The sequence below is a fragment of the Streptopelia decaocto genome (genome assembly GCF_964273445.1).
Source record: "Streptopelia decaocto genome assembly, chromosome: 5".
Classification (NCBI taxonomy): Eukaryota; Metazoa; Chordata; class Aves; order Columbiformes; family Columbidae; genus Streptopelia; species Streptopelia decaocto.
Genome location: NC_138659.1, coordinates 39,717,542 through 39,743,780, shown reverse-complemented (window position 1 = coordinate 39,743,780; position 26,239 = coordinate 39,717,542). Strand labels below are relative to the sequence as shown.

The following is a 26,239-nucleotide window of genomic DNA, read 5'->3' as shown; positions in this document are numbered from 1 at the left end:
CTGGAGGCTATGACTTTCTGTAAATGGGTATTGTGCTGAACAAGGTTCTAAGTGTTGCCAAAGAATGTATATCTCCTCTTCATTTTAAGTAAAATCTATCAGCCAGTTCAAAAGGTAAACGTTCCCTGATAAAATGCAGCTGGTGTGCATATGAGCTTAGTCAGCAGACCATAACATAGCATAAGCTTTCCATAGTGATCAGAAACATCAAAAGCACAAAGTGTATTTAAAAAAAAAAAAACTCCAACAGATTGCTATAATTATGAAATGTAATGCATCACAATTAGAGATGGAATATAGCTGAGTTGATACTACCCAGGTGGCTTTGGTCTGTATGTAGATTTCAGCACCCAGAGAGAGAGGATCATCAGATACCAAAATATGTGTATCCCGTCATTTAAAATGGGTTTGCTCTCATGAGAGAGTCATATATTTACTGTAATATTCATCTGCAGCTCTTGAACAAGTTAACAGCTTTAATGTCACTCTACTTGGGAACAGGGGGAAAATAAACCACACACATCCACCCAGTGGGCTGCCCTGCTGTGATGCACTGCTGCATAACCCTGGTGTGTGGTTACACTTCTCTATGGAGTAATGTTTGCAGGTCCATGTGCAACACGTGTCAAAACTCCATCTATAGCTTATCAATATATAATCAGGGGAGCAACAGTTACAGATGGCACTGCTGCTTTGTGACAGTGTCCTGGGTGTTTTTGATGGTCTGCACACCAGCTCCTCTGTTGCTGTGCTTTCCCATGTGAGGCTGCATTTCATATGTCTTCATCTCCAAATGGAAGCAATAAGGTAGGATGGACACACATATGAGTGCTGCCAGGAGAACAAGTCTCAGATGGAGGCGCTCTGAACTTTCCCCTTCCTCTTTAGATCATATTTCCCTTGAGGAAAAGGAATCCAAAGGGATGCTCTTATGTGTCTGCTAAGAAACAAGGAACCAGAGTAATTTAATCCATTACAACCAAACTTTAAAAACTAATATAACCAATCAACAGTTGTGTGATAAGCCTTTGCACAACATGATGTTTTTTTTTTTTTAATGTATGTGGAGTACCTTTTAAATATTCATACTACTAATCAGATTCTGCCTAAATTGCCTGATTGTATTCTATTATGCTTCACTCAAAACAGGCTAATGCTGGAGTGATGAAAATTCTTCGGCTTTATATCAACAGGAGGGCTGTTCTGGATTTCCTTCAGTGCTTTGTCTTGGCCTTGTCTGCTTTCTCTAACCTATAGCTCACTGAATTAGGAGTGCTGGACATCATTCTTTTGTACTCTTGAAAAAAACCCTCTGCATCTGTTCTTGCATTTGTGGACTTATCTACTTGCAAAGATTTCTTTCTACAATGCAGTTCAGTCTTCCTGCAACCTGTGAGATGTCTCTTTTTTTAAACTCCAAATCCTGTCTTTCTTAAAATTAATACTAATTGAAATTGTTAGGGCCTTAAGAGTCAGGAAATGAACTTAAAGAAACTCCCCAAACGATGAATTTACCTTTATGTTGCTGTGTGAGCTTTCAGGCTTTGGCATTGTAGGTATATCTGCTAACAAGAGGGGAAGAAATGAGTCAAAACCTATGAATTTTACTCATTAGTATAGAAGCAAGAGCTTTAAAAGGAATGTCAGACTGTGTGTAATAAAACTGAGAACAACAGCAGTTAAACCTATCGGATTAAAAGAAATGCAGAAATACCCTTTTAAAACTTTTTATTTTCCTTTATTTAATTTGCATGCTTTACATTTCTAATTTGGAATATTAATAAATTTCATACAAACATGTTTCTGAAAAAAAAATAGACAGTATAACAAGAAGCCACAAGTTTGTGTCTGTCCTGGGAAAAACAAAATCACTGAAGGTAGAGCTGTGTTAGACACAAAGTGGCTTTGCCATGTTCCCCAGTGAGATGCTGCGCTGTGGGGCTGGAATACGCGAGCAAGAAGTGGCACATCCAGAAGTTTGTGCAAAAGCTTCAGCTGCTTTGGTTTAATGAAATGTCCACAGTTTTGGCCAATGCTCACTCTCAGATGAAATCCCATTAAGGTGGGAAGTCTGCTGGGCTATTTGCCTGGTGATCAGAGCCTTCCTTTGCTGTCACCTTGTGCACAGGAAAGACAGAAGAAGAGTTAAATATTTGAAGGCAGCATAAACCATACATTTCAACCACATTCATTAAAAATGAGTTATAGGACTCACACCAGCCTAGAGTATTCTAAGAAATAATAATCTTCACCCATTCTGTTGTTTCAACAAATAAACTGGTAACATCTGATCCATGTTCTGGCTTCAAAATTATAAATGTCTCTGGTATGATTCAGTAACTGAAATAATTCTGTAATTTTTTTCAAATTGGCTTATATTTGAGAGTAATTTAGGATACATTCATATAAAACAGCAAAGTTAAGAAAAACCCAGTACCGCGATTATCACACATGCATTTTGGGGAGCTGCATCTAAGCGATGCTGTATTTGGGGAGCTCATCTTCCTTGTGCAGGGACCAGATCCCACAGACCCTGCAGCCAGCAGCAAAAGCTTTGTCAGACTAGCTGGCATCTTCCTAAATGTTACTAATTTGCTGTTTTCACAGCTGCAAAGTAGGAAAAATGTTTGTTTACTTATGAAGAAGGTGAAAGTTAAACATTTATGTTTGTATACATACATTGTGTTGTCCCAAAGAAATTAAAAGAAAATTGAGGGCAGGTGCCTTTTACAAGTCATTTTCCAAACACTGTTAAAACTATTTAAAGCAACTTTTAACTACATCGAGTAGCTCTTGTGGAGGGCTTAAAAATATCCTGTAATGAGATAGCTGCAAGTCTCTTCCTTACATATAAAACAGACAGACATATGAGTAAGACACCCCAAGTTTGAATAAGTACATGGCATGGATTTAATTGCCATGCCGCTCTCTCTGTTTCTGCTGTGCAGGAGCGTGGATTATTATTCTGTGCAAACTGGAATATGAGGAAGTCCTTGTGGCATTCTTGTGTCTGTCTGCTGGGGAACCAGCAAACACCACCCAGCCTCTTGCTCTGTTTCAAAACATTCTATAAAATAAAATGTAATCTTCTTAGCAAGATAAATTACTCTTAGGAGCCATCTGCTTTTACCTTTTTAAAAAAATGCCTCTTTAAATGTAAATTTAGCTTTCCACCAGAGACAGTATTGCCATGGCAACAAACACAAGAAAAATGGCTTTATAAAAAGTGTGTTTTTCTCTTAAACATACTCCATATGAAATAAAATATGCTGCTTTAGAATTAATGTATATGCTACCTTGGACAGTAAAAAAAGTATCAGTGTCTTCCTGGAATGGTTCTCTGAGAGAGTATCAAACACACAATTGCTCGCAGTGAAGTAATCTATTGTATGCTTATTTAATATGCTATAAACTAGAGCTCTCGTCTTACAGTTTGCTCTAGATGGACTGGAATGCCACAAACTTCAGTGGAGTGTTACGTAGGCAGCAGGATCTGTCTGTGCAGTAGTTTACAGAACTGGAGTCTAAAATGTAATCTCTCCCAAGCAATTTATATTTCAAATGCTTTGCTGCACAAGTTTGTTTTGTATGCTCTACCACTGGAGAGGTTTGTTATTCAAGGGGTATATATAACTCATGGTTCAGATTTCTCCTTTCATTGAATGCAACAAAGAATACATTCATGTTAGGCCTGTTTCAAAAATAAGATGGTGTACTCTAAATTGCCGATGAACAAATTCCTCTCTACCTCTTTCTGCATTGGTTACCCCCTACAGAGGTCAAGGTAAGGAGAGACCCAAGATGGTCAATATCATTATTTTCAAGAACCAAATCCTTCCATGGTAAAAAATATTTTTATATTATTGTATACTTTCCCATTGCAAGCCTCAAACTTCACAGTACACAACTAGAGTGACAGTTTTCAAACACTGACAAATGAAACATTCTGTACTTGTTTATTTACTCTCTGCTTTCTCTCCCAAGTCACTCTTAGCCTTCTGCCTTCATGTGTTATGTTTGAAGGGTTCAGAGAAGCAAAGATGCCTGTGACTGGGTTTTACTGCTTCGAATAGAGGAGGAATTCTGGAGCTCGCCTGTGGAACAGAAACCATTCTGCATTCACCAAGCACTTCTCATCTGAATAAGACAATAGTTTACAAAGCTTAAGCTATTTCTTCTTACTGTATGAGCAGGAAAACTATGGATTATCCCCACTTAAATACATATTGAATAACTACTTTCTGCTACAGACAGGGATTCTGACCTTGGCACATCATTCACCACGAGAGTCAGCAGGATCGGTGCTGAAAACAGTAACCTCTTTCCCTACCTTCACTGCTGAGTGGCATGTTAAGAAGCACCGGCATCTATTGCTTCAAGTATCACTCTTAGCTTTGTTGGTATCAGAAGAATACATTTGAATGTTTCCAGTGGTGGCGCGGGCAGAACTTTCTGCAGCCTCCTCTTCTGAGAAAAGATGAAGCAGTCCATTTCAGCAAAATATTATGTTTTTATGTGTACGAACAGTTCTGCATGAAGTGTAAAGCTGGTGTGTGGAAATGGATTAGCTGAGGTATCAGGGAGTATCCATGTCTGGACCTGCCAGATCACAAGCTTGTCAAGAGTGTCTGGATTGGGTCACACTGGGGAATGTCTTGCCCAGCATCCTGCCCTGGGCAGCGGCTGATAACAAGATGGCACGGGACAAAACAAAGGAAACAGTGCACATGGGCGCTAATCCTTCCCACTTGTATCCTCCTGGTCACCTGAAGTTTTGGATCAACTGCACGTAGCAGTCTGTGTGGCCCACATAAGGACATGTCCTCAGACAGCCTTTGGGATCAAGTGCTTGTAAACAAGCACTGAGGAGGAAGCTGGAGGAGCTGGCACCTTCCCATGGTGGCTCAGACAGGTGCTGGAGCCGCGGGGAGCCAGCTGGCCGCACGGCTCTGCCGGGAAGGGAGGCTCCCGCCCGGCTGACGGGCTGTGCCCCGAGCTGACCCGCTGGCATGCAGCCGGGCTCGGGGGGTCCGTCCCACAGCAAATGAGCAGCCTCTGGGGCAGCAAGGCCTGTGCCAGGCGACTTCAATGGGTGAAACAAATGTTTTGATAGGTCCTACAGCAGGACGTAAGCACATGGGGAACACAAGGAAAAGGTGAAGGTGAGGGGCGCGCATCCCAACTTGCCTTTCCCGCTGGAGTTGGTCACCGTGCTTTGAAGGGAGGAGATGAGCAGGGGAGAAAGGGTGGTTATTGCATTCTTAATTGGTTATATCTGTTCCTATCTCCGCCGTGTGCGGGTCCCACGGGTGTTGCGCAAAGGCCGCCTTCGCGCGTCAGCCCACGGGCAGCCGGCACTGCCGCGGGACGGCGGGAGACGAGCCGCCGCGCCCGGGTGGGGAACAGCCGGCACCTGCGGGCAGGAGCCGCGGGCCCCTCCTGACGCTGGGGCGCTGCCTACAGCCCCTCCCGGCGCGCACTGTCCCCGGCACCGGACACAGCCACGGTGAACACCCACCGGGACCACCCCACCCGCTCCTCCTGCCGCCGGGCGGGACCGAACCCGCGATCCCCGCACCGCCCGCCGCGCCCGGGCCCGCGCGGCCGCAGGGGTGCATGCGCGCAGCCTCCGAGCCAATGAGGCGGGCGGAGGCGGAGCCGCGGCCATTCGGGCCCGGCCGGAGAAGGGGACGCGCTGCGGCCGCCGCGATGGTATCCTGGATGATTTCGCGGGCTGTCGTGTGAGTACCGGGCTCGGGGGAGCGGGCAGCGAGCAGCTCCGGCACTCGGCGGGGCACGGGCACTCCCGGGGCTTCCCGCGGCGGTGCCGGCAGGGAGGCGGCGCCCCTTCGCTCTTTCCCTTCTGTGCCCCTCAGCCGGTGCCTCGCACGCCCGTGGAGCTGCCGTTGGGCTGCGGGCAGCCCGGCGGTCTCTGCGCCCCGGCACGGCTCGGCCTCGCTGCTCCCGCCGCAGGTGGGGAGGCGGGGCGGCTCCCTGCGTTGCGGCGGGGCCCGTACCGTGCGGAGCCCGACCTGTGCGGGGCGGGGAGGCGGGCGGGCGCCTAGGCCGAAGTGCCGCCGTGCTGCGCCAACCGACGGCTTGGAGGTGCCGTGTCAAAGCAAACCGCAGCGCTTCGCGGAATTTAATGGTTTCAAAGCGTTCTGCCGGCCCTCCCCACCCCCGAAAGGAGTGAGGTAGCGGGAGCGGCGTTCCTGCCCAGGAGCGGCCCTGGCCTGGCTGCGGTTGAGCTCTCCTGGTGCTCCCAGAACCAGCACCGGGCTCTCGGTGGGCACAGGTCGTGTCTGCTGCTCGCACCGCGTGTCTCTCGCTCTAAGTGTGTGTTTTCTATGGGTATGGAGCCAAGAAGGTCAGGCTGCTGGTGCCTGTCGCACATACATTGTGAGCCTTGCTTGTAAATTGATCCAAATTAACCTGTACGATCTAGTTGGTAACTGTTTTTAACTTGTGGCAGAGCAGAGAGGGCTAGGAGGACTTTACAGTGTGAAATGGAGGTCCTTGGTAAGTATAGGTCATCAGCAGGTGAAGAGAGAGACTGGACTGTTATCGTGTACCCATGTTTATAATGCCGAGTTTTTGGCAACCAAAGGGACAAACTTTCTTAGATGAAAAGCGTCATCTTGCATGTTGTCCAATTTCTATTTGAGAAAGAGTAAACTCTAGTGCAACTTCCAGTCATTTTCTTAGGTGATGTATTGTTCCTTCATTAAACTGAGGGGTTATTTTGCTCTTTTGAATGTGAACAGTATTTTGTAATAAATGTTGAGTAATATTCGAGCAACTGAGTCTTTCTCATGCTCCTTGCTGAGTAGCTCTGTGTCTGTGGGGACCTCGGTGCTTAGTGGGTCGCCTGAGTTGAGATTTGCTGTGTGTGCCTCTTTGCTGGGCAAATTAAGTGAATCTGCTCACAAAGTAGTGCAACAAACATCTGAATTAGTGCAAAATATGTGGCAGGAGTGTGTGACCCGAAGCAGGGCATAATAGGATTCCCCTGTTTTGTTGGTAACAAACATCCCACTTAAGCCATCTGCTGTAACTTCATCTGAAGCCTTCTCATGCTGCCACGTGTATTTTCCTGCTGTGCTCTGGTCACCTAGATAAGTAGCAGTCCTTGTCCTTCTCCCCATCCTCCCTCAGAATTGTCAGGTAACTGAAACTTGCAAAGTAGAGCATCGTGTTCCAGGGTTGGCAAAGGGCGACACTGGTTTGGAATAGAGAGGCTGTGGGCAGAGTTGCTGTTTGTGCACTCTGTCAGCGTGGTCTTCCCAGGGGCAGTATGCAGCACTAGAGGGGAGAGGCATATGTTTACTGTCTGTATGTCACATGTAGTTGCTGAACCTGCTTCTGCTTTGTTACATAAAAGCGCCAACGAGAGAATTTTTATTTTAACAGCAACTTGGACTGTGTCGGTTGTAAGGGTAATGTCGGTGATGCTGAGCACCTTGATTTCTAATGACCGGATTCTTGTGAAGTTAGTTATGAATTGCTACGGGTAGCATTTGCGTTTGGAGGATTTAGTCTTCTATGGGCCTAACCAATAGCACAGGGAATGAAGATAATAGCTACTGCTATCCATAGATTTATTGCAAGAGGTGATAAAGGACAATGTATTTTGTGGTTCTACGTAGTTTGGTTTTCTGGTTGCTATTGGTCACTCATTCATGTGCCCTAATTATTTTTGCTAAAAAGGGAGGCCTTAATAATATTTATAAGTCCTCTCCACCTTCTTGTGTCCTTGTTTCCTGGCTGTGGGACTTAAATAGTTTGCCAGTGTTCACCTTCCCAGGAATGAGAACTTGGACGGCTTCAAGACTATTGTTTAACTTTGCTTAATAGAGCAAAATTCACATGGAAAAGGAAGGTAGAAAGCACAGGAGTCATTGTGATGTGATATATTTTAATTTCAGTGATCTTGAGACTGTCCTTCTTGTCCTTTTCTCTCAGTGCCCATTATGCTGTCTTCCTCTATTTGCTTTGTTTTCCTTCCTGGTCTCATTCCAGACATACCTGTTCCAGTGGCTTTGTTTCTCTGACTTGTGTGTCACGAGTTCGGAAGGCGAATACTACATTTCCCTTAAATGCCATGAGAAGGATGGAAATATTTTTAACCACTATGTAGCTGCTAAGACCTGAGGTTCTCTCTTGTGTAGTGTTTCAATTTTGGTGTGGTCACTTTTTGTTGGATATGAGAGCTATGGTTATTCTACGTAGTCTGTAGTAAGTTGAGGAAGCCCTGTGTTCATGTTTGGGCAGCCATCAGGAATACTTGTTGTCTTGTCTGGTGATTAGAAGGCGCAGCAGTTGTTTTAGCTGCAGCAGAATTCTCTTCAGACTGACCTACTATATTTCAGGGCCAAAAGAGCAGCAAAATATTAATTTGTGGGTGTGTCACAGTGCCCTCTGCTGACTTTTGACGTGTCGGACTTGTTATGACACGCATATCCCAAGCAAACTGACTTCTGATTCAGTCTGAGAGTTTGCAATTTGGGATTAATCAACTCCGCTAAAATAATTTGGTTAAAGCTTTAAGGAACCTAGGGAATGGAACTAGTAGAGAATTAGAGAATTCTTAATTGCATGTGAATTGTCTTGAAGAGTCATGCACAGGAAACAGGGAGTGGTTCAAACTCACTGCTCTACATAATAGTCTTTGGCAAAACTTTGTTTTAATGAAATCTTTTCCCTTACTATATACATGCTATTATACTTAAGCATCTAAGCATGTGAAATACCTTATGCTAAATGCACGTCCTCTCTTTTCTCTCAAGAAGCAGAAGACTTGAAGCACATAATTAAAACATCTTTTAATTTTAAAGTTTTGTGTCTATGCGGTGCTGCTGTTGTACGTATAGGTTTTTTTTACTTCTAAAACCAACAAGAAGATCGTAATTTCTTTCAGAGTCTCAGAAAACTTCCCGAAGTGGGTACACTTTGTCAAGCCCTTAGTCTCTAATGGTGGGAATAGCTTTCTAAATTTGTGGCTGCCCATCTTGTAAACTTCTAATAGAGCCTGTGCCTTACTTCTAGTCTGCTTTGATTGCTCATGCTTCTCATTTGTAAGGTCTGAGCAATTGTGTACACATCAGTTGCTGAGACAGTATTTAATAGTAAACACATTGAGCACTTGTCAGTCACAGCCTGGTATGGATGAGATCAGACTATCCTCTTGTGCCAAGCAAAGATGCGAAGCATCCTAAAAACAAAGTAGATGGCCATTTTGTATTTGCAATCTGTTAAAGCAGACTGTCTGCTGTAATCTGTTAACTTTTTTCCCCTCCTCACTTAAAAATGAAAGTTCCCCCATCTGTGTTGCTTTGCAACACTCTCTCCACCCTCCTGCCTAAGTACATGCTTTGTTTTCAATAAAGTTGGTCAGCAGTCATGACTGTTGAAAGTGAGAGTCGTAGTGGTCCACAGGATGTTGTCTTTGTCTTGGGTACTAGTAGTTACTTTTCTGTCTGCTTGTACTTGCAGTACTTGCCTTCCCTACCCCCTTTTTAAAGCCTTGCGAGGAACAAAAGATGTACGAGTAAAGGATTCAGCAAGCATTCCTTGGTTCTGATACTGGATTATAACTGTAACTACATTAAGGGGGACAAAGACTGTTTGGGACACACAGGAGGTGACCTGGAGGTAGGTAGAATTAGTCTCTCTCAGCTTTTACTACTTTACAGGTTGGAGCTGTTTCTTTCATGGTAGTTTCCAAGGCACTTTCTTACTCTACTTTTAATACTTTTGTTGTTGTGGTTTGATGTTTCCAGACGTGCAGTTGCCCCCAGAATTACCAGACATCTGAGAACGAGTGGCTGAAGCCATAGCAGTTCAATCAATACTGAAGCTATCAGGTGTGTGGCGGTGATGTTTTATGGAACTGTGTATGCTTTGTTTGTAAACCTGGATTGTGTCTTGCTCTTGGAATACTTTTTTTTTTTTTAAATTAAAAGCAATAAGTACAGAAATATTCACCCTCTTGTTTGCTAATCAACATGCTGTCAAACCTGTTGTCTTGAAACAGCTGTAAATAAGTAAGGATACCACCACATGCTGTGTGGAAGGAATAGTTACATAGGGCCTCATCTTCCAGTCAGAAGGGCTATTTATGGGAGAGTTTCTTTGACTCTTTGTAGCCTGCTCTTCTCCTGGCAACATAGTTCTAGCTGAAGTTTCAGGGACCTTGAATGCTGTTGGATGATGAATGCCTTCTGATATTCTTCCACTTTAAAGGCCTATAAATTGCTGCTGCACCTGTGGGGAAAAATGAGTTGCTGTCGTAGTGTTAGTGACTGGGATGCAGAGATGTGCTGAAATGCCTGTCTCGCCACAGAACTGCAAAGATTCAGTCATCATGTATCAGTTATCCTTGGCATTTCATGCTATGCTTAAACAGATCTTGCTGGCCTGTTGCTAGGAGGGGCCATCGTGCCCTTCATGCTCTCCTCGTTCTCCACTTTCCACGGGGTCCACAAATTGTGTGGCCACACAGAATCACAGAATGTTAGGGATTGGAAGGGACCTCAAGAGATCATCTAGTCCAATCCCCCTGCTGGAGCAGGAACACTTAGGAACACTCTGTTTTGTCAACCCAAGGGAAAATTAGTGTGCTTGAAAGAGGCTAATCTTCTGTTAGTTGCAGCGAACTGTACCAGCTCATGCTGCTGTTGTGTAGTTGCTAGGTAAGTGCTGTGTTGAGAATGAAAAGCTGCAGGACAAAACCAGCATTATTTTTGGCATCAGTGTGTTACTAGGCTGGTTAAAGCGTACTCTGAAACTGCATTCTTCGCTTGCACATTGCTGCTTATTCTTCCTTGTAGTGAAACTAGTTCCAGTAATAACAGTGCAGCTGTTCTAATCAAACAAGGTGTCAGATTTTTTTAAAGGATCTTAAATTTTATAGCTTGAAATCTGTATAAGCATATGTAAGTCTAGGGATTAAGTGTATTGTCTGTGTGAAAGTTTAAAATCATTTACATAATTGAGCAGTGTAGTCATCAGAGCACTTCTACAGTTCAACTTCTCAGTTTGGCAATCCTAATACGTGCAGCAAAAAGTGTCTGCTTGCTGAACTTGACTTGTAATAGCTATTCTGTAAGTTAGTTCAATGCAAAAGGCCTACCTCTGACAATTAGAAGCGTCCACACTGCCTGCCTGGCGCACCATTCTTTAAATCAATGTTTGCTATGCAGTCTAGCTGCTTTTTTCTCTCCTGTGTTTGTGGGATTGTGTAGATGCAGAGCGTGCGTGGTCGGTGTTCACAGCCTATGGCAGGCGGGTGGACTAAAGCTTGCTCAAAACAGATGGAGCACAACTAGGGCTGTACTGTGGAGTCTGACATTCTTACTTAATGATCTTGGCATGTGCTCTGTTACAAAACGTGCTGAAATCCACATCTGTGTGCTATGCGTTGTAGATAAAGATATACCAAGAACTGCACGGTCTGGCACAAAAGGATGTTTCTAATTAAAATAAACAGTCTCCACTCCTGCATGTTCCACAAACCAATGTCTGCTTCAACTGAGCATATTTTAGGCTCTTGAGCATTTCTGCAACCTAGATGAAATGGCTTGTCTTTCCTGGTTATTTTGTATGTAGAGCCAACTCTTGATATGCTCATATAAGGCTGAGGAAGATCCCAAGCCAAATTGTGATATTTAAAAAAAAGTTGCCTTGGCTCAATACTTTTTCATCTTTGATAAGAAATTTTTTTAAAAAAAGTAAAAATATATCTAGCAAAACTCTCTGTTCTGATGTTTCATCTGTAAAAAAGCTTTTTGACCATTTTTATTGTGCCTTTGAAATTTTGGAATTTCAAAATCTGTACTGTTATGTCAAAAGTATGAGGTTTTTAGAGACAAAAATACTACAGCTGAAAACGATGCGATCTCTGTGGATCTGTAGAATTTTGAAGACCTGCCAAACTGGATTGTAACAATTTACTGCTGGAAAATGAGGTGTGTAGAGTCTAGGTGGGAAAGATTATTGGAGGTTTTTGCTGAGCTGTCTGCCTTTAAGCATGACAGGCCTCGGTGGCACTAAATAACCAGTCTGATGAGATGCTTTTGAATGTGGGGGAAATAAAATAACCCATAGTGGCTAACTCTGTATTGAGCCTTTTGCCAGCCAGCACTGTTACTTTCCAGTTCAGTTTATCACTGACAAAATAGTAGGGCATTATTTCTGTCTGTTGTGTTTTATAGCTAGTCTGCAAGCATTGACATGGAAGTGGGTTTAACTAAATGAATGTTTTCTTTGTGATTATCATATTTGAATATTGCTCACATTTCCTGAGGACAGTTGGAACTGGCATTAGATGTTGAAAACTAAGTGCAGTTTCCTTCAAAAGCCTTTAACACAGCATTTAAATGCAAGGGTTAACAAAGTTGTTTTTTTTCCCTGAAGTGAGAAGTCTCACATAGTGCTTTACTTTCTTCTGCTAATAAAGCTGTTGGAACTTGCAGCGCTTAAAGGGGAAACTCGGAAAACAGTTTGTGCTTGTGCCTTCCTACCACTGCCTGGTTTTGTTATTTCGTTCCCCCACCCTGTTTTTTAACTCATTGGTCAAAGCCATGGAAAGGAGAGTGTGGAAAATGGTCACTAGCCCAGAGACATCTTGATTGGTTTTGATAGTATAGTAGCATTGCCTTAAATTGTAATGTTAAAAGAAAATTAATTATTTGGATTTGTGCTCTTATTATTTGCTTTTGTCTGCTGTTTTTTTTTTTCCTAGACTAGGACATTGTCCTATAATGTGTGGTTTCCCTTATCCCTAAAAACATGTCTAATGTTGCTCAGTTGAAGTGTATTTACTATTAGACTGTATTAAAAGCCAGAGAAGAAGCTGACCTATTCACATTTTTCAGTAGCAAACAGCTTAAAGGTTACTTGGAAGACAATATAACCACAGAAACATAAAATACATGTTTTAAATGACTGCCTTGGCAGTCTCTAGTTTGCCATGGATGCAGTATTAGCAGTGCTAGTTTTACTATTCTACATATAGAACTTTGAGTGCTAGTTTTTTTTTAATAAAAGTTAACCTAGATTGCTCAAGACAAAATGGAATTTCCATTTGTATAAAGAGGATAATGTGGATCAGGCAAACTACTTTGCATTTGGCAAATGACCTTTCTGAAAAGGCACACTTATATTGCCTCTGTATCTTCTGGTTTCTTAGCCTGTTTAGGTGTTAACAGAATTTTTCTCTCAAAAACGAACCTTTGGTTAATTAACATAGTGTGCATTATCTGTTTTTAAGAACAGAACCTACCCCTCAAACTACTTTACTAGTGCACTGGGGTTCAGAAGGGAGGAAATGAAGTCATCTTTTAGCATGTTTTTTTTTTTTTTTTTTTTTTTTTTACATTAAATTACTAATACAACTACATGAATAAGTTTGGTAGAGATTCTGCACATTGTCAGTTTTTGACTTGTTGTGTAACGGCATATTCACAGAGTTCTCTAAGTACCAGTTATAATTGAGGAAACATGTATACATTGGAATGACAAGTCCAGATGTTATCTCAACAGTATCTGCCACATGCAAATTTCATAGAAGAAGCCTTTTCCTGTGCATAATGGGGAAGTTTGGTACTTGATTGCTTTGGGAGGCTTCAGAAATTCTTCTGTGGGTCAAAAGATAAACAGATTTTTTGGAAATCAAAGACCTTAAGGCAAAAATTGAGATGTAAGTAACTGCTGATGATTAAAATGAAAGCTGTCTGGGGAAGAGAATAAGACGGGCTGTTTTTTACTTCAAGAATTGCTGTTGTGTGGTTACACTTCTTTCTTTGCACAATGTTTTCTCTCTTTGTAGTGTTTTCTTGGGAGAGGCAGGACCTTGAGGCTGGTCTGCAGCAACACCCTTAGGTTCTAGGGTGTGTAATGATTAAGTAGGAGTTTTCTGGGCCTTTGGGTTATGAACTTCACGTTTTTGTCTAAAACTAGCCAGCTAGATTGATATTGCATGTAGTGTGGCCTGCAGCAGTGTTGGACGCTTTTTTTTGTTCATTTAAAACCAACCCGCATGAGTAATGTATGGTTACATGCAGTGTGGTTTGCAGCAGTGTTGGACACTTTTTTTTAAATTTAAAACCAACCCACATGATTAATGTATGGTTACATGTAGTGTGGTTTGTCTTTCACTTAAAATGGCTCAAAAATAAAATGTGGTTTTCCTTTGAATAAGCAAAAGCAATTCTTAGTTGGGACCACTCCTATTTTAAATGTTAGTTTCCTATAGCCAGTTATTTTGATGCTCCAAAAATGCTGGGAGAAGGTCCTGTCTTAGAGTAGCAAGCAATGGCATGGTTGTGGATTTTAACTTGTGAGATTCTTCAAAGTCCCAAGCAGACCAATGTAAGGTGAAAAAGCAAAGGTGACAAGATAAGAATCTGAGTGGAAAGACATTTTTTGTTAACTATGTGGCATTCTGAGGTATTAGAGGAAATGAGTGTAGACTGTGAGTGATGGGGGAGGCCAGGACGGGGAAACTCCAGAGTAGTGGCTGGCTTTGAAGCACCTTCCAAAGCTGAAGAGAGCTTTAGATTCCAAAAATGGTTGAGAATGAGCATGACTTTATAGTCTTGAAAGAATGTAAACTTATTTTCCTGTAACATTGAAAATAAGTACAACATTACTGAACTTCTGTAGTTTGAATGTTGGAGATGTCAGGTCACTTTTTCCTCATGCATCTGCTGATAAAATAGAGAAAATATGATTGACATTTTGATACAAATGTTTCTCCCCATCTTATACAGCTGAGACTCAGATGTTTTTATTGTGCAATTATTCATGGGCTTCCCATCATGACTTGCATAGCTTGATTGAAGGTAATATAACTTAGGGTAAATGTGTCCAAGTTAATGCTAACAAAGAAAAAGCTGGCCTTGGATCCTTTCACACAATGACAATTTTCTTTTTCCAATCACTGAAAGAGGTTACTGCCACTTAAAATACTGAGTCGTCTTGCTTTGGGAATGAATCTCACTCCTTAATGTATCTACTTTAAACAATAAGTAGACTCGCTGTAATGAGAATGTGTTTTGTTGGGTTTTTTGAGGGTTTTATTCCGGAGATGTGGTGTTTGTGTATTTTTTACAGCATTTGTTTTAGTTTGTTTCTATCAAATGCAGAAATTTTGTCAATTAATTAGTATTGTTATTCTTCAGCTATGCTATTTTACTGCTGCTTTTCCAATTTTGTACCGGATAAAAGGTCATCTTCATATGCAAGTCTGATTCTTACCTGGTCATTTCATCAGAATTGGAATCGTTGAGGTCTCAGAGAGCTGAAGCTCTGACTGTTAAACATTTCAAAAATGTGCAGGAGTTGGCAGTACCGAGATGATAGTATTTGCTTTATTCTTTTATGCCAGCTTTGGCGCTCCAGACATTCATCTTTCTTTGCTTGTTTCAAAATTCACTGTGGCATGGAGCAGAGAAACCTTTGAGAAGTGACCACTGACTCTGAGGTAGTCAAAGTTGTTATAATGAACAGTTTTTCATTGTATCAGTTAGATTAAAATGGAAGGTGTTTGCAAGGTCTCTCCTGGATTTTTCTAGAGTATCCTTGATATGAAGGACTTCATAATTTTATACAGAAATTAAGACCTAATTAAATAATTGTAGGAGCTTCCAAAATTATTGTGAAGATACTAGACATGACACTAGGAGTAGTGTAGGTGAATAAGACAGCAGGTGATTTTTTACTTATCAAACGCAAGAAACTAAGTATGAATTGTCTATGTAACTTTAAACCATATGGGAAAACTGAACACCTCGTTCTTGAATTTGTAATGTTTGTGTTAATCTTGTTCAGCAGTTTATCTGCATTAAATTAGTGATGTAATTTAGGAGCTCATCAGAATTATCCTAAATTGAGAGGACCATGTTTCTTGTGAACAGTGTATGTGTAGATTGTAGTACCTCCAAGTGTAGTAAGTGTAAAGAACTTTTTCAAAAACAAGGAAGCTCATAAATGTGTTTCTCTGTCAATTACCTTTATTATGTAAACTCTTTTAAAGCATAATCACCTAAAATGGAGTTTATGCTATGCGACAGTTTCTCTGGACATCCAGGTTGGTATCAGCTTTCATCTCAAAACTTAGAAAATAGTTGTGGTCTTACTTGTGTTCTTGCTTGCCTGCTCCACGGCAGTACTCTGTATTGAAGGCCCTTCCGTGTTTGCTTTTCATCACGTGGAAGTGTTATAGATGAATCTTGTTTCAGTTCCTTGGTGTAGGTGGTTGGAAATTACGAGCTCGCTTGCTGACTGTTCTGCACACGTGTGGAGCTTAGTAAGCCTGTAAACAGGAAATAGTACAGGGATGGTCAGGACGCTATTACAGCAGTGGTTAAACACGTATGTTAAAATAAAGCTATGAATAGGTAGGCATGCAGAGAAGTGACTAAGAGTTCTATAACAATTTCTGTTCCTACTATGTTGTCTGTTTTGCTTTCTAGTACTAGCTTTGGAATTCTCTGTACTCCTGCGTTTGGGCCTTTTGACTGTATGTTTTGAACAGATTTTGAGAGCTGATGGTTTGGTGGCATATTTTGTGTGTGATTCCTTTTTTTCTTTATTTTTTATTTTTTAAATGACATAGTGGTAGTATTTCCAGGCTTAAACCCTCCTGTTAAAATATGCCTAGCCTATCCAGCAACGCAAGAAAATTTGGTCAGTTTTGGACACCATCTCCAAACATAGGCATAGAATCTTCTTGTGAGATAGATACGCAATATCTTCTCCCCAGGGACTTCTGCACCGTATATGATCTATACATGAACAAGAGGTGGGTTGTTTCACAAGGTTTGTGTACCAATACTGGCCTGTCAACTCTGAGAGTGACTAGGAGAGCTGCGATGTTAGAGTACTGATGCAGCTTGTCCATGTGAAAGTGTTTCTGGGCTGACTCCGTAGTGAGAATAGCCTGGATTTTCCTTTGAGAGTTGCTTTTCAGCAGTACCTTGTTCCAGACTGCCCAGGCCCCCGAGAGAGAGCTGGTAGGACACACATGCAGTAGCTTTGTTGCTGGGAGGGTGGTACTTGTGTTAGGGAAATATTGCTGGCCAGCTGAACTGGCCTAACAGGCTGCAAGCTGTATGTAGGTTGTGAGTTGGAAATTCAAGGTTAATTCTCACTGAAGGAAGTAACACATCTAATGTGTGTTCAGGTATCAAATTAACTGTTAATTAAGACCACTTTCTGATCTTTATTGTGTTATGTAGGGTCTTGTAATAGCAAGTTAGGACAATTAACAGGCAACCGTGAAAATGCTATGAAAGTTTCCAGCGCTTTCAGCTCTTTTTGAGCATAAGGAGGAAAAAAAAAGGGGGGGGGGGAAATTCTGAGTACTATGCATTTATAGGTGAATTTTGCTTAAGGTAATGGCAGGAAAGGAAAATCCTTATCTTAGACTCAAATTTCTCTGCAGAGAAAATGCTTTAAAGATCGGAATGTTCTCTTGGTGTATAAATCTTGTTTTCCCTGAGAGAATCTGGTGAGCCTGTGGAAATAAGTGATGAGTCTTACTGATGTATCTTGACTGTAAGTATGCTAGTACTTCACACAGATTCCAGTACAACATTCCCCTTAAAGAAGATAATTTCTTTCTTATTTTTTTTTTTGTATGCTCTCTTCAGACTTCTTTCAAGACTCAGACAGGGCTGTTTCTGTGTTGAGAGAACTTGAAGAGTATCTGGTAACAGGTTCCCTATTTTGAGTGAGTCAATGAAGTAGAATTCTACAAATGCAAGTGGATAGGATAAACATAATGGCGACTGGAGCTCTGCGTTGGAAGAAAGGCTTAATTATCTCCTATCAGTCTGCTTGCAGTTGTTATATTTAGGACTTCAATAAATGTTCCTGACATAGGAAAGTCCCACTTTCTAGTGGGATTTGTAGGGAGGTCACTTTTCCCATTAAAACCTTAAGGTGATTTTTTTGATTGCTTGAGTAATTGCATTACTTTTAGTGATGTTGTGATTTGGAAGAATCTGGGAGCTGCTTTGGAGAATTCCAGCTTGCTAAGTTGGAAGGTTAATAGCCTTGCTATGCTCAAGAATGTGCTTTATTAAGATCTGTCAGTGCTTCTGGGTATATTCTTTAACTGTTAAGACTTTTTCTCTATGGCTTTTGTGGATATTGTCTATATAAGAATGCTGTGAAGATTTTAACAGACCTGTTTCTGATCGCATTCCTTCCTTTTGGTAACTGTAATCTGCTAAAGAAGTTGCTGAATTCAAGGTTTGCTACTGTTAGCAGACATGTTATTTTAATAGGATTTATGGGATTTCCCCTGCTTCTTGCTCAAGGTGGGGAGTGGAACAAAAGGTAGGATATAACTTGGTGTGAGGTTCAGGAGCTTATCTGCATGCTCTCCTGTCCCTGTAACAGACTAGCATTTTGGTTCAAGTGTATCTTTGTAATTGTCTGAATACACAGTCTTTTAATGTAGATTATTATTGTTAGTGTTGTATATCTGAACATTGTCTGGTAACAAAATGGAACTAAATTCTGTCAGGTGCTGGATAGGAAGACTGTTTGTGTAGTGCCTTTCAAAAACATTCAGGACAAAAATGCCAGTGTGAACTTTTGTTTGTCTGGACATGTAAAAAAACTAGGAGATAGCTGGCTTAGTCTAGAACTTACTACCCAGTTGTAACCCTCCGGCATGTTGGTGGGCATGACTGAGTGTCTTGCTTTTTCCATTTAATTGCAGGGTTTTTTCCTGAATAGATTTCTTACAGATACTTGTTATGCCTTATTTTGAGCATGAGGGTACCACACAGAGATGTGCAGCAGTTAGAACTTAGTTCATAACTCATTAGCCTTACTGGTTTACAGCTTAAAAAAAAGAGGGGGGGGAAAAATTCAAACTGCTGATCCTTTACGGGAATGGCTTACATGAATGGCTTATATGAGTAGCATACAGTCTAAGCAAAAATGGTTATGCTTTTCTGGTGTGTGCTGATTGAAACCTCAGTGGACACATTGTTAAGGAATATGGCCACGTCTGCCTTTTTGATGCCAAGAATAGCCAGCCAAGCACTTGAGCGTTGTTCTTCAGACTGGATTTCATTCTGCTGTTTAGTTTCCATTAAAAAACTTCCCTTCAAAAGAAATCTTGCTCAAACTAAACTTGCTACCCGTAACACGGAATAGTAATTTTAGTTCATATAGAAGCAACGTAATACTAACAACATGAGACATAGGTTTTGCATAGCTGCTGCAGCGCAGGTAAGGATTTCAAACCATGTACAGAGCTGGGAGTCAGCTGCGTTACTTCTGGTGTCTGACCGGCTCACAGAAAAGCTTGTGAGTGTATGTGACGGGAGTGGAAGATGCTCCTGTCACAACTTGTGGGTAAAGAGTATTATTGGGAAGGGGAACTGGGCATGGGCAGCAAAGTGAGGAAGTGTATCAGGTATTTATATTTGCTTCCATGGTTTTGTGTAAGTGGGGAGGATTCTTTTATTCCTCTACCTGCCAAATGCTTTCAAGTGATCCTTCAGGATGTAGACCCGTATTTCCACTGTAGATACACACGGAAACAAACGCCTGGCTCTGCAGCAGTCTGTGCCGAGACCAATAGTCTGTCAGTGGGTGGACAAATTGGTGTCATCCCTGTTACCAGACTTGTTAAGGAAAGGGAGCTTAGCATATGGCATTGGCTCCAAAGTATCCTGCATGGCTTTCACTGTAAGGGAACACTTGTGGGCCTTGTCTTTCTGCATTTCAGAGGAACAAAAGAATGAAGTGCCAAACACTATGCCTTGCTCCCAGCAATTCTTTGGCAATGTTCTTTCGAGGTCCCTTCCATTCCCTAACATTCTGTGATTAATTCACGGTTGGTTTAACGGCATAGTGTTGTGGGAGTCTGGCTGCAGGTAGTCTTTTTGGGCAACTTGGTGGCTTTTGTTTGTATGTTTGTGTTGTTTTTTATTTTTTAACATTACAGTCAGAGTTGTTTACTGTGCAGGTAAAATATGCTCAATGCGGAGCAATGTGAGTACAGGTGACTTTTTTTTTCATTTATCAGTCAAATGCAAACTCTCTTGAGAAATGAATTTTCATATAGTTGTGTGCTTTAAAGCCATTCAGATTGTAAGACTGTAGATAATGTGATAGAGACAGTAGGTTATATTTGTTTCAATACAGCTATATGAATACACAAATATATTACTTTATTCAGATTTCAAGGCTTTTTTTCTTTTTTTGCTTTGTCTTTTGATCTTGATCTCCTAGTATATTTGAGAAACATTTCTCTGTCTGTAGAGGAAGTGGCTGTACCAAAACAGGAATGCTACATTCATTGCTGAGTGTAGCTGAAAAACTGAAATAGCTGTAGGTGTACAACTGGCAGTAAAATGACATTGGTAAGCAGGATTATCCATATACCTACTAGTAAAATAGAGTAAATGACATCACGCTCGGCTGAAATCTGTTTCCATCTGTGGAAACTGGCTTTTTGTCTGCTACATTAGTGCAGTGTGCTGACATCCTGTGTGAAATACAAACTGCACTTGATAAACATAACACTTAAGCTTCTAAATTTGCAAAACCTTGGAATAATTGGGCAGATCCTTGAAGTGTATTGTGTAGTTACTGTAGAATTACACACTTATGCATAGCAGTAAGTGTTGCTAACAGCTTGAGATTTTGTGGGATATCGATGCAAACATGGAAACTATTAGAAAATGCTCATCTGTTGTAGCTCTGTGTCAGTGATACTGATTGTGCCCAGGCTCCCTGCTGCCCCTGTTCTATGTGCTGCTGCTTCAGTCAGCTGCAGTGATCTCTTTTATGCCTGGATACTAATCTATCATGTATAGATCGAGGCTAGAAGTAAATTTGCTGACCTTCAGCTACACTCACTGGTGACAAGTTGGCTTTTCTACTGTTAAATTGCCTGGTAGCTGTCACTAAGATTAGATGACTTTGCCCGTGTGAAGGGAGTTTGTGATGCCAGAGTTGGCAGCATCATCGTGGCACACTTAAAATGTCAGCTCTGGCTGGAAGGAGATAAAAACTTCACAGTACTGCTTCCTATTGTTACTGGCTCAATGTGCTGGTGTTTTTCAGTTTAGTTCTATCGACTCACTTCTAGTGAACGAGTGGCAGTCTCTTCAGTGTTACAGCAGTATTGAACACTAATAAGTAATGAGATATTGTGGTGCAGAGTTTCTTCTCCTTTGGTTTTAAAAGTGCGTTCTAGAGGAATTCTTAAAAAGAAAAAAGTGAGTACGAAAAGAGGGATTTTTCCAACTCCTGATATCACCAGTATTGAGTAACATAAAGATTCACTAGTTGGGGAAAACCAGCTTCTGTTATTGTGTTTGCCTTGTGCTAGTGTTCTCATTTAACTTGAGGTTGTCTTTAGCTTTGTGGTCTTACTATTACTGTAATAAGCTTTTTGCTTGAAGATCAATTGTTTCCAAAGCAGTGTTCTCAGAATTCTGTTTTGTCCCAATTCTTGTTTCTACCAGATTTTGGATAAATTGCTGTTTAAATTAAAAAATACATTGTGGGGTTTTTTTTAAGTAGATGTGGTGCTACTTGACAGAAAACTGAGTGGAAAAGGATAGACCAAAAATCTGTTACGTGAAAGATGCAAACTGTTTCTCTTTCATATGCTTCATAGGAAGAAATTTACATGTGTGGGCTACTAGTAGCTATTTAAATAACTGGACTATTTTTTGAGAATTTGAGAGCAGTGCATAGCCAACCAGTAACTGCTGGCATATAAAAAAGCAGCCATCTGCCAGCTGGTAGTGGTTATGATGTTCAGGAACCTCTTCTGTGTTTCTTCTTTAAACAAAGAAATTTCTGCCCCTATAAAGTCTGTGTTATGTTATTAGGATTAACGAGACTTTCCTTATCTCTGATACTTAATGGTTGTAATTTCAACCACAAGAACAGGGAAAGGTGGGAGTCACTAGCACCAATGAGTTACTGAACAGGGTGTTCCACAGGGACAAAATGAGAGGAAGAGCTATTGTCTGCAGAACTTCATCAAAATGAAGGGTGTTTGGCCTCATATTTCTTCTGTTTCCAGGTCTCCTGTTATTTGGGTGAGGTGAGGCTTTTAACTTGTGCATTCAGGCTTTTCTCCTAGTTGGGAGTAAAACCATTCTGGGTTTTTTTTTTTGCTGTTGCTCTTCTTGGCTTTAGGATGAAAGGTCTCTGGATTGTAGCAGAGCTGTATTTGGACAGGCTTCTACAGATTAGTATGCTGGACTGGAATTCATGTAGTCTGGACTCTTTCAAAAGACAATTCAACATCTGAAACGTGTAGGTAAGCTCTGCTGCATTGGAGTAGCAGCTTGCCTATACATATTCAAGAGCTTCAGTATCCATGTTCTGTTAACTCCAGTTCAGCATGAATTGTGAAATTCTGAGCATCTAGATCCAGGTTTTAAACCAGTGCTATAGTACAGCAGTTATGCTTTGTTTTAAGTGATCTGCATTGTACCATCCCTTCCTGCTACAGAGGAATCTGATCTCATGAAGACCCGCTTGAAGTGACTTTAGCTTCTCGGCAGCTATCAGCCATTAACAATCCTGTGGTATGGATAAAGGCTGAATGTACACAAAGATTGCAGACATGCCCCAGAAGATCTGTTCAGATCTAGTCTTGTGTTGTGGAAATCAACGAAGCCTAGGAAAGAGCTGTACGTGATTAACTAGCTTCGACTCTTACTTACAATCAGGTCGTAAATATTTTTGTCCTAAATGTAATTAAAACCAATTATTTTACTTTGAGCCGCCTTTGGTTTTTTTTTTAAAGATAAGAAAATGGTTCAGTGTTTGAGGTTTTTTCTTAAGGTGAGTTTTATAATTAAATTATGAGGAAAATATATACGTATTACACACTGGGGAGGGAATGGGGATGTAGATGTGAGATTTATACATTTGACTGTGTCTGGCTTTGGGCTTTTTAGTGCAAGAATTATGTTTATTTGAGAAACTTCAGTGGAGGCCACTAAGATGGTCACAACACATGACTTGTGAGGAGAGTCTCAATGAACTGGGCTTATTCAGCAAGAATTGAGAAGGCTTTGGGCAGACTTGTTGGCAGTCTTGCATAACTTTTGGAGGTTGCAAGCGGCAGGCCCATTCTCTTGCTGTGCTATTCAGTCAAGAGAGACAATGGTCATAAACTTCTGGTTCTGACTGGATATAACTAAGACTTTGCACTAGGAGGCTCGTTAAGCATTGGAACAGGTTGCCCAGAGAGGATGTGAAATCTCTTTGTAAGTTTCCAAGACCTGACTGGCTGAAGCCTGAAGCAGCCTGGTCCAACTCTGATGCTGACTTTGGTTTGAGCAGGAGATTGGACTAGATGACCATGCAAGGCCCCTTTCAAACATGAAGGGTTCTGCAATTATGCCTGCATAATTTTGTTCTTCCCTCTCACTTGTGGTGTTTATAGTTTAACATTAGTACCTCTGCCAGTATCCCCTTGTCCCTCCACCAGGCTTCCTTCCATGGGTAGCTTTATGTTTGTCCTCTGCTAAAGATGGAGAAACTCTGTGTGGTAGCTGTGATGTTGAAGAAAGTGCCTTTGCTGTTAACAATTCTATGTATTTTTTCACTTGTGTACTATATGCTAACTGTTGGAGATGACTTGAGTACTCTAAATTTGCTTCCTACCAAGCAGAAGACTTCTGCCTACATAGCAGAATGCTGCTTGGAACTGGTGAATATCAAACAGATTGGATTGATGTCTTGTATACTAGGAAGGTTCTGTGGTAGTCTTTGCAAATAACATCTCGGAGAAGATGAAGGCTCTTGGAGTAGTTGCTTAAAAAACAAACAAAAAAGTAAATTGGGCTGCAAGTTCTTAGAATTCTTTCCTGGGTCTAACAGTAAAGCTTGGTAGTGTGGTGCAGTCTTCTGCAGTGGCTTTGTAGGTAGAATCACTTATTTAAAGCTACCTGACACAACTATAAAACCTTTAATTTTGATTATTTACTTTGGCAAACTTCAACCATTTGAGTTGAAATTTTACATGCCAAATCTATTCCAGGTGGGCTCTTATTAAAAGAAACATATGGTGTGTCATCTTCTGCCCAACTGTGAGAAGCGAAATTACATAAGAGTTCTGAACTGTCTTAGAATATCTCTGGATATCCCTACAAGCATGAATTTCTCCCACATAACCATCCTGAGCAAGTTTTAAGTGATGCTGCAGAGATGTAGCCAGCTGCTGCGTTTGTCAAGGAGACGGCAACTATTGCTGTTTAGTTTCTCAAAGAACTGTTGTGCTAGTCTGTGGCCAAGACTCTTACTAGAACATGTGTTGTAACAAGTTGTATTAGGGCAGACCTTTTTTCTGGTCCTGCTCTCAGCACGCGTTGCGTGGCACCCTCTCACCCTGCTCTGCACCTTACTTTTGATGAATTTTAGCAGAAATTGACCAAAACTGGATTAATTCCCACTTGCTTGCATTTCCACGTGTTGCTGTTGCAGAGTTCTAGCAAAAGGAGATGGAATTATGTAAGTCATCTTGTTGTCTTAAAATTGCTTTTGAAGAATCTTGTAGTAATCTGATAAAAGTAGATGATTCTCATTGCCAACCAATAGTTGTTAGAGGCTCTTTAAGTGTGACAGCACTGCCAATGCGGAAACAGTCTTTTGATATGGACAGGCTGCAGGACTGGTTTTACTGGTAGCTGAACCAGAAGAGCTACTAGTTTTACATTATCTATCAGAGGCAGTCTTACGAAACTGTTTGTCTTCAGGGCGTCCAGCCTTCATTGTTCCGTGTTGTTCTATTTTTGTGTATTGCTATACTTCCTCCAAGAAACCTATAACATTATGATTTGTTTTTTTCCAAGCTAGAGAACAGGATTTTTTTCAAGTTGGCTGCATTGCTCTAGTGATGTATTATCAATGTTTTGTCATCACAGTATACCAGATTCTGAACGCTCTTTTTATTTTCCAATAGGCTGCTGTTTGGGATGCTGTATCCTGCATATTACTCATACAAAGCTGTGAAGACAAAAAATGTGAAGGAATATGTAAGTAGCATGCTGAATTAAATGCCTCTGACATACAACTGTGAAATTTTTATAATAAATTTTCGTGATAAAAGTGCAATAAACCGTATGAAAGCTTGATTCAACTCTTACTATTAGCAGCAACACCTGTGTGAATCTAGTGTTAATCCCATGATTTTGTGCTAAAGTTTTCTCAGACATTTCATAGACTTTGTTGAAATGTGTCCAACACACTATTCTGTGTACAGATATTTTTAGGGTGATTTTTAAACATAAACCTTACGAGTGTTGGCTGCATTTCAGTGAAGTTTCCAAAATAATGCACTTTTGGGCTGGGGGTAGAAAAAAGGTTTTCTAATTCTTTCAACACCTGCAGCATAAGCAATGAGTAATAGATTTTCAGTGACCACTTGAACACTAGCAGCAGTTTAGTTGCCATTCTGTGGAGCTTGACAGGGGAGTTACAATCTGCCTGAGAAAAGGGTAGCTCTGGTTAATTTATCATTCCCCAAAGATGAGAAAAAAATGTAACCAGGGAAGGAAAAGATTTGGTTAAGGTGATGTGGAGGAAAGAAGCGGAACAGACAGAAGAGGAAAAAATGTTGCTACTGCAGTTTAGAATTAATCTGTTAAATTAGGTACTTTTTGGTGTGAGCAATGATTACCACAAGAATGTTACCCAGCTGCAGCCACAAGGAGCATTGGTCACATCCCTGTTTTAAGAGGCAGCCTGACTTGATTTTGGCAATTAACCTGTATTCTCTCCTGAACCTTGTTCTTAATTTGGCTGCCTGACTCAGGATGGAGTCAGTGCTGTCATTTACTCCAACTCGGCAGCTGTGGCTGTGACCTAATGCTGCTCTCTGCATGGGTGCTGTCTCCACTTTGTACTTGGTTTTAGTAGCAGAATGCGGTAGGTGTTATTCCTCCCCTTGTATGTCTTATATTTAGTCTGAGCACTCCATCAAGGCTCCAAAGCAGACATCATATTCATACTGCTGCTCTTTTCTGTGAACGAGGTGATAAGAGCTTATTTGTGCATATAGAGCCAGTGCCTGCCAGAGCTAAGCTTCTGGGAGAAAAAAAAAAAATCATCAAAAATAGAAGTATTTCCTCTGTCTTATGCTTACTTTTACCCTGTCAGGAAAGTATATAATGCAAAGAATTTATAATCTGCTTTTCCTCCATGCTCCCTCAAAAGAAATCCACAGGCTAAGTAAAGG

At 41.1% G+C, this 26,239-nt stretch overlaps 1 protein-coding gene and 1 long non-coding RNA gene across 3 annotated transcripts in view; one reads left to right on the top strand and one right to left on the bottom strand.

Moving 5' to 3' along the window:
- Positions 1–1,719: 1,719 nt before the first annotated feature.
- LOC309439934 lies at positions 1,720–5,328 on the bottom strand. Of its 2 annotated transcripts, XR_014184089.1 has the most exons (4): positions 5,188–5,328; positions 4,331–4,467; positions 3,965–4,094; positions 1,720–2,117 (listed from the first exon to the last, which is right to left on the bottom strand). It is a non-coding gene; the product is annotated as an uncharacterized lncRNA (long non-coding RNA). The 2 variants fall into 2 exon arrangements; XR_014184090.1 differs by lacking the exon at positions 3,965–4,094.
- A 161-nt stretch (positions 5,329–5,489) lies between these two features.
- The window catches only part of REEP3 (receptor accessory protein 3), a 40,398-nt gene continuing 19,648 nt past the window's right edge, over positions 5,490–26,239 (top strand). The window contains exons 1-2 of the mRNA XM_082053126.1: positions 5,490–5,741; positions 24,965–25,037. Of these exons, the coding sequence (XP_081909252.1) occupies positions 5,617–5,741; positions 24,965–25,037 (198 nt within the window). The 5' untranslated portion in view covers positions 5,490–5,616. The remainder of the gene's footprint in view (positions 5,742–24,964; positions 25,038–26,239) is intronic.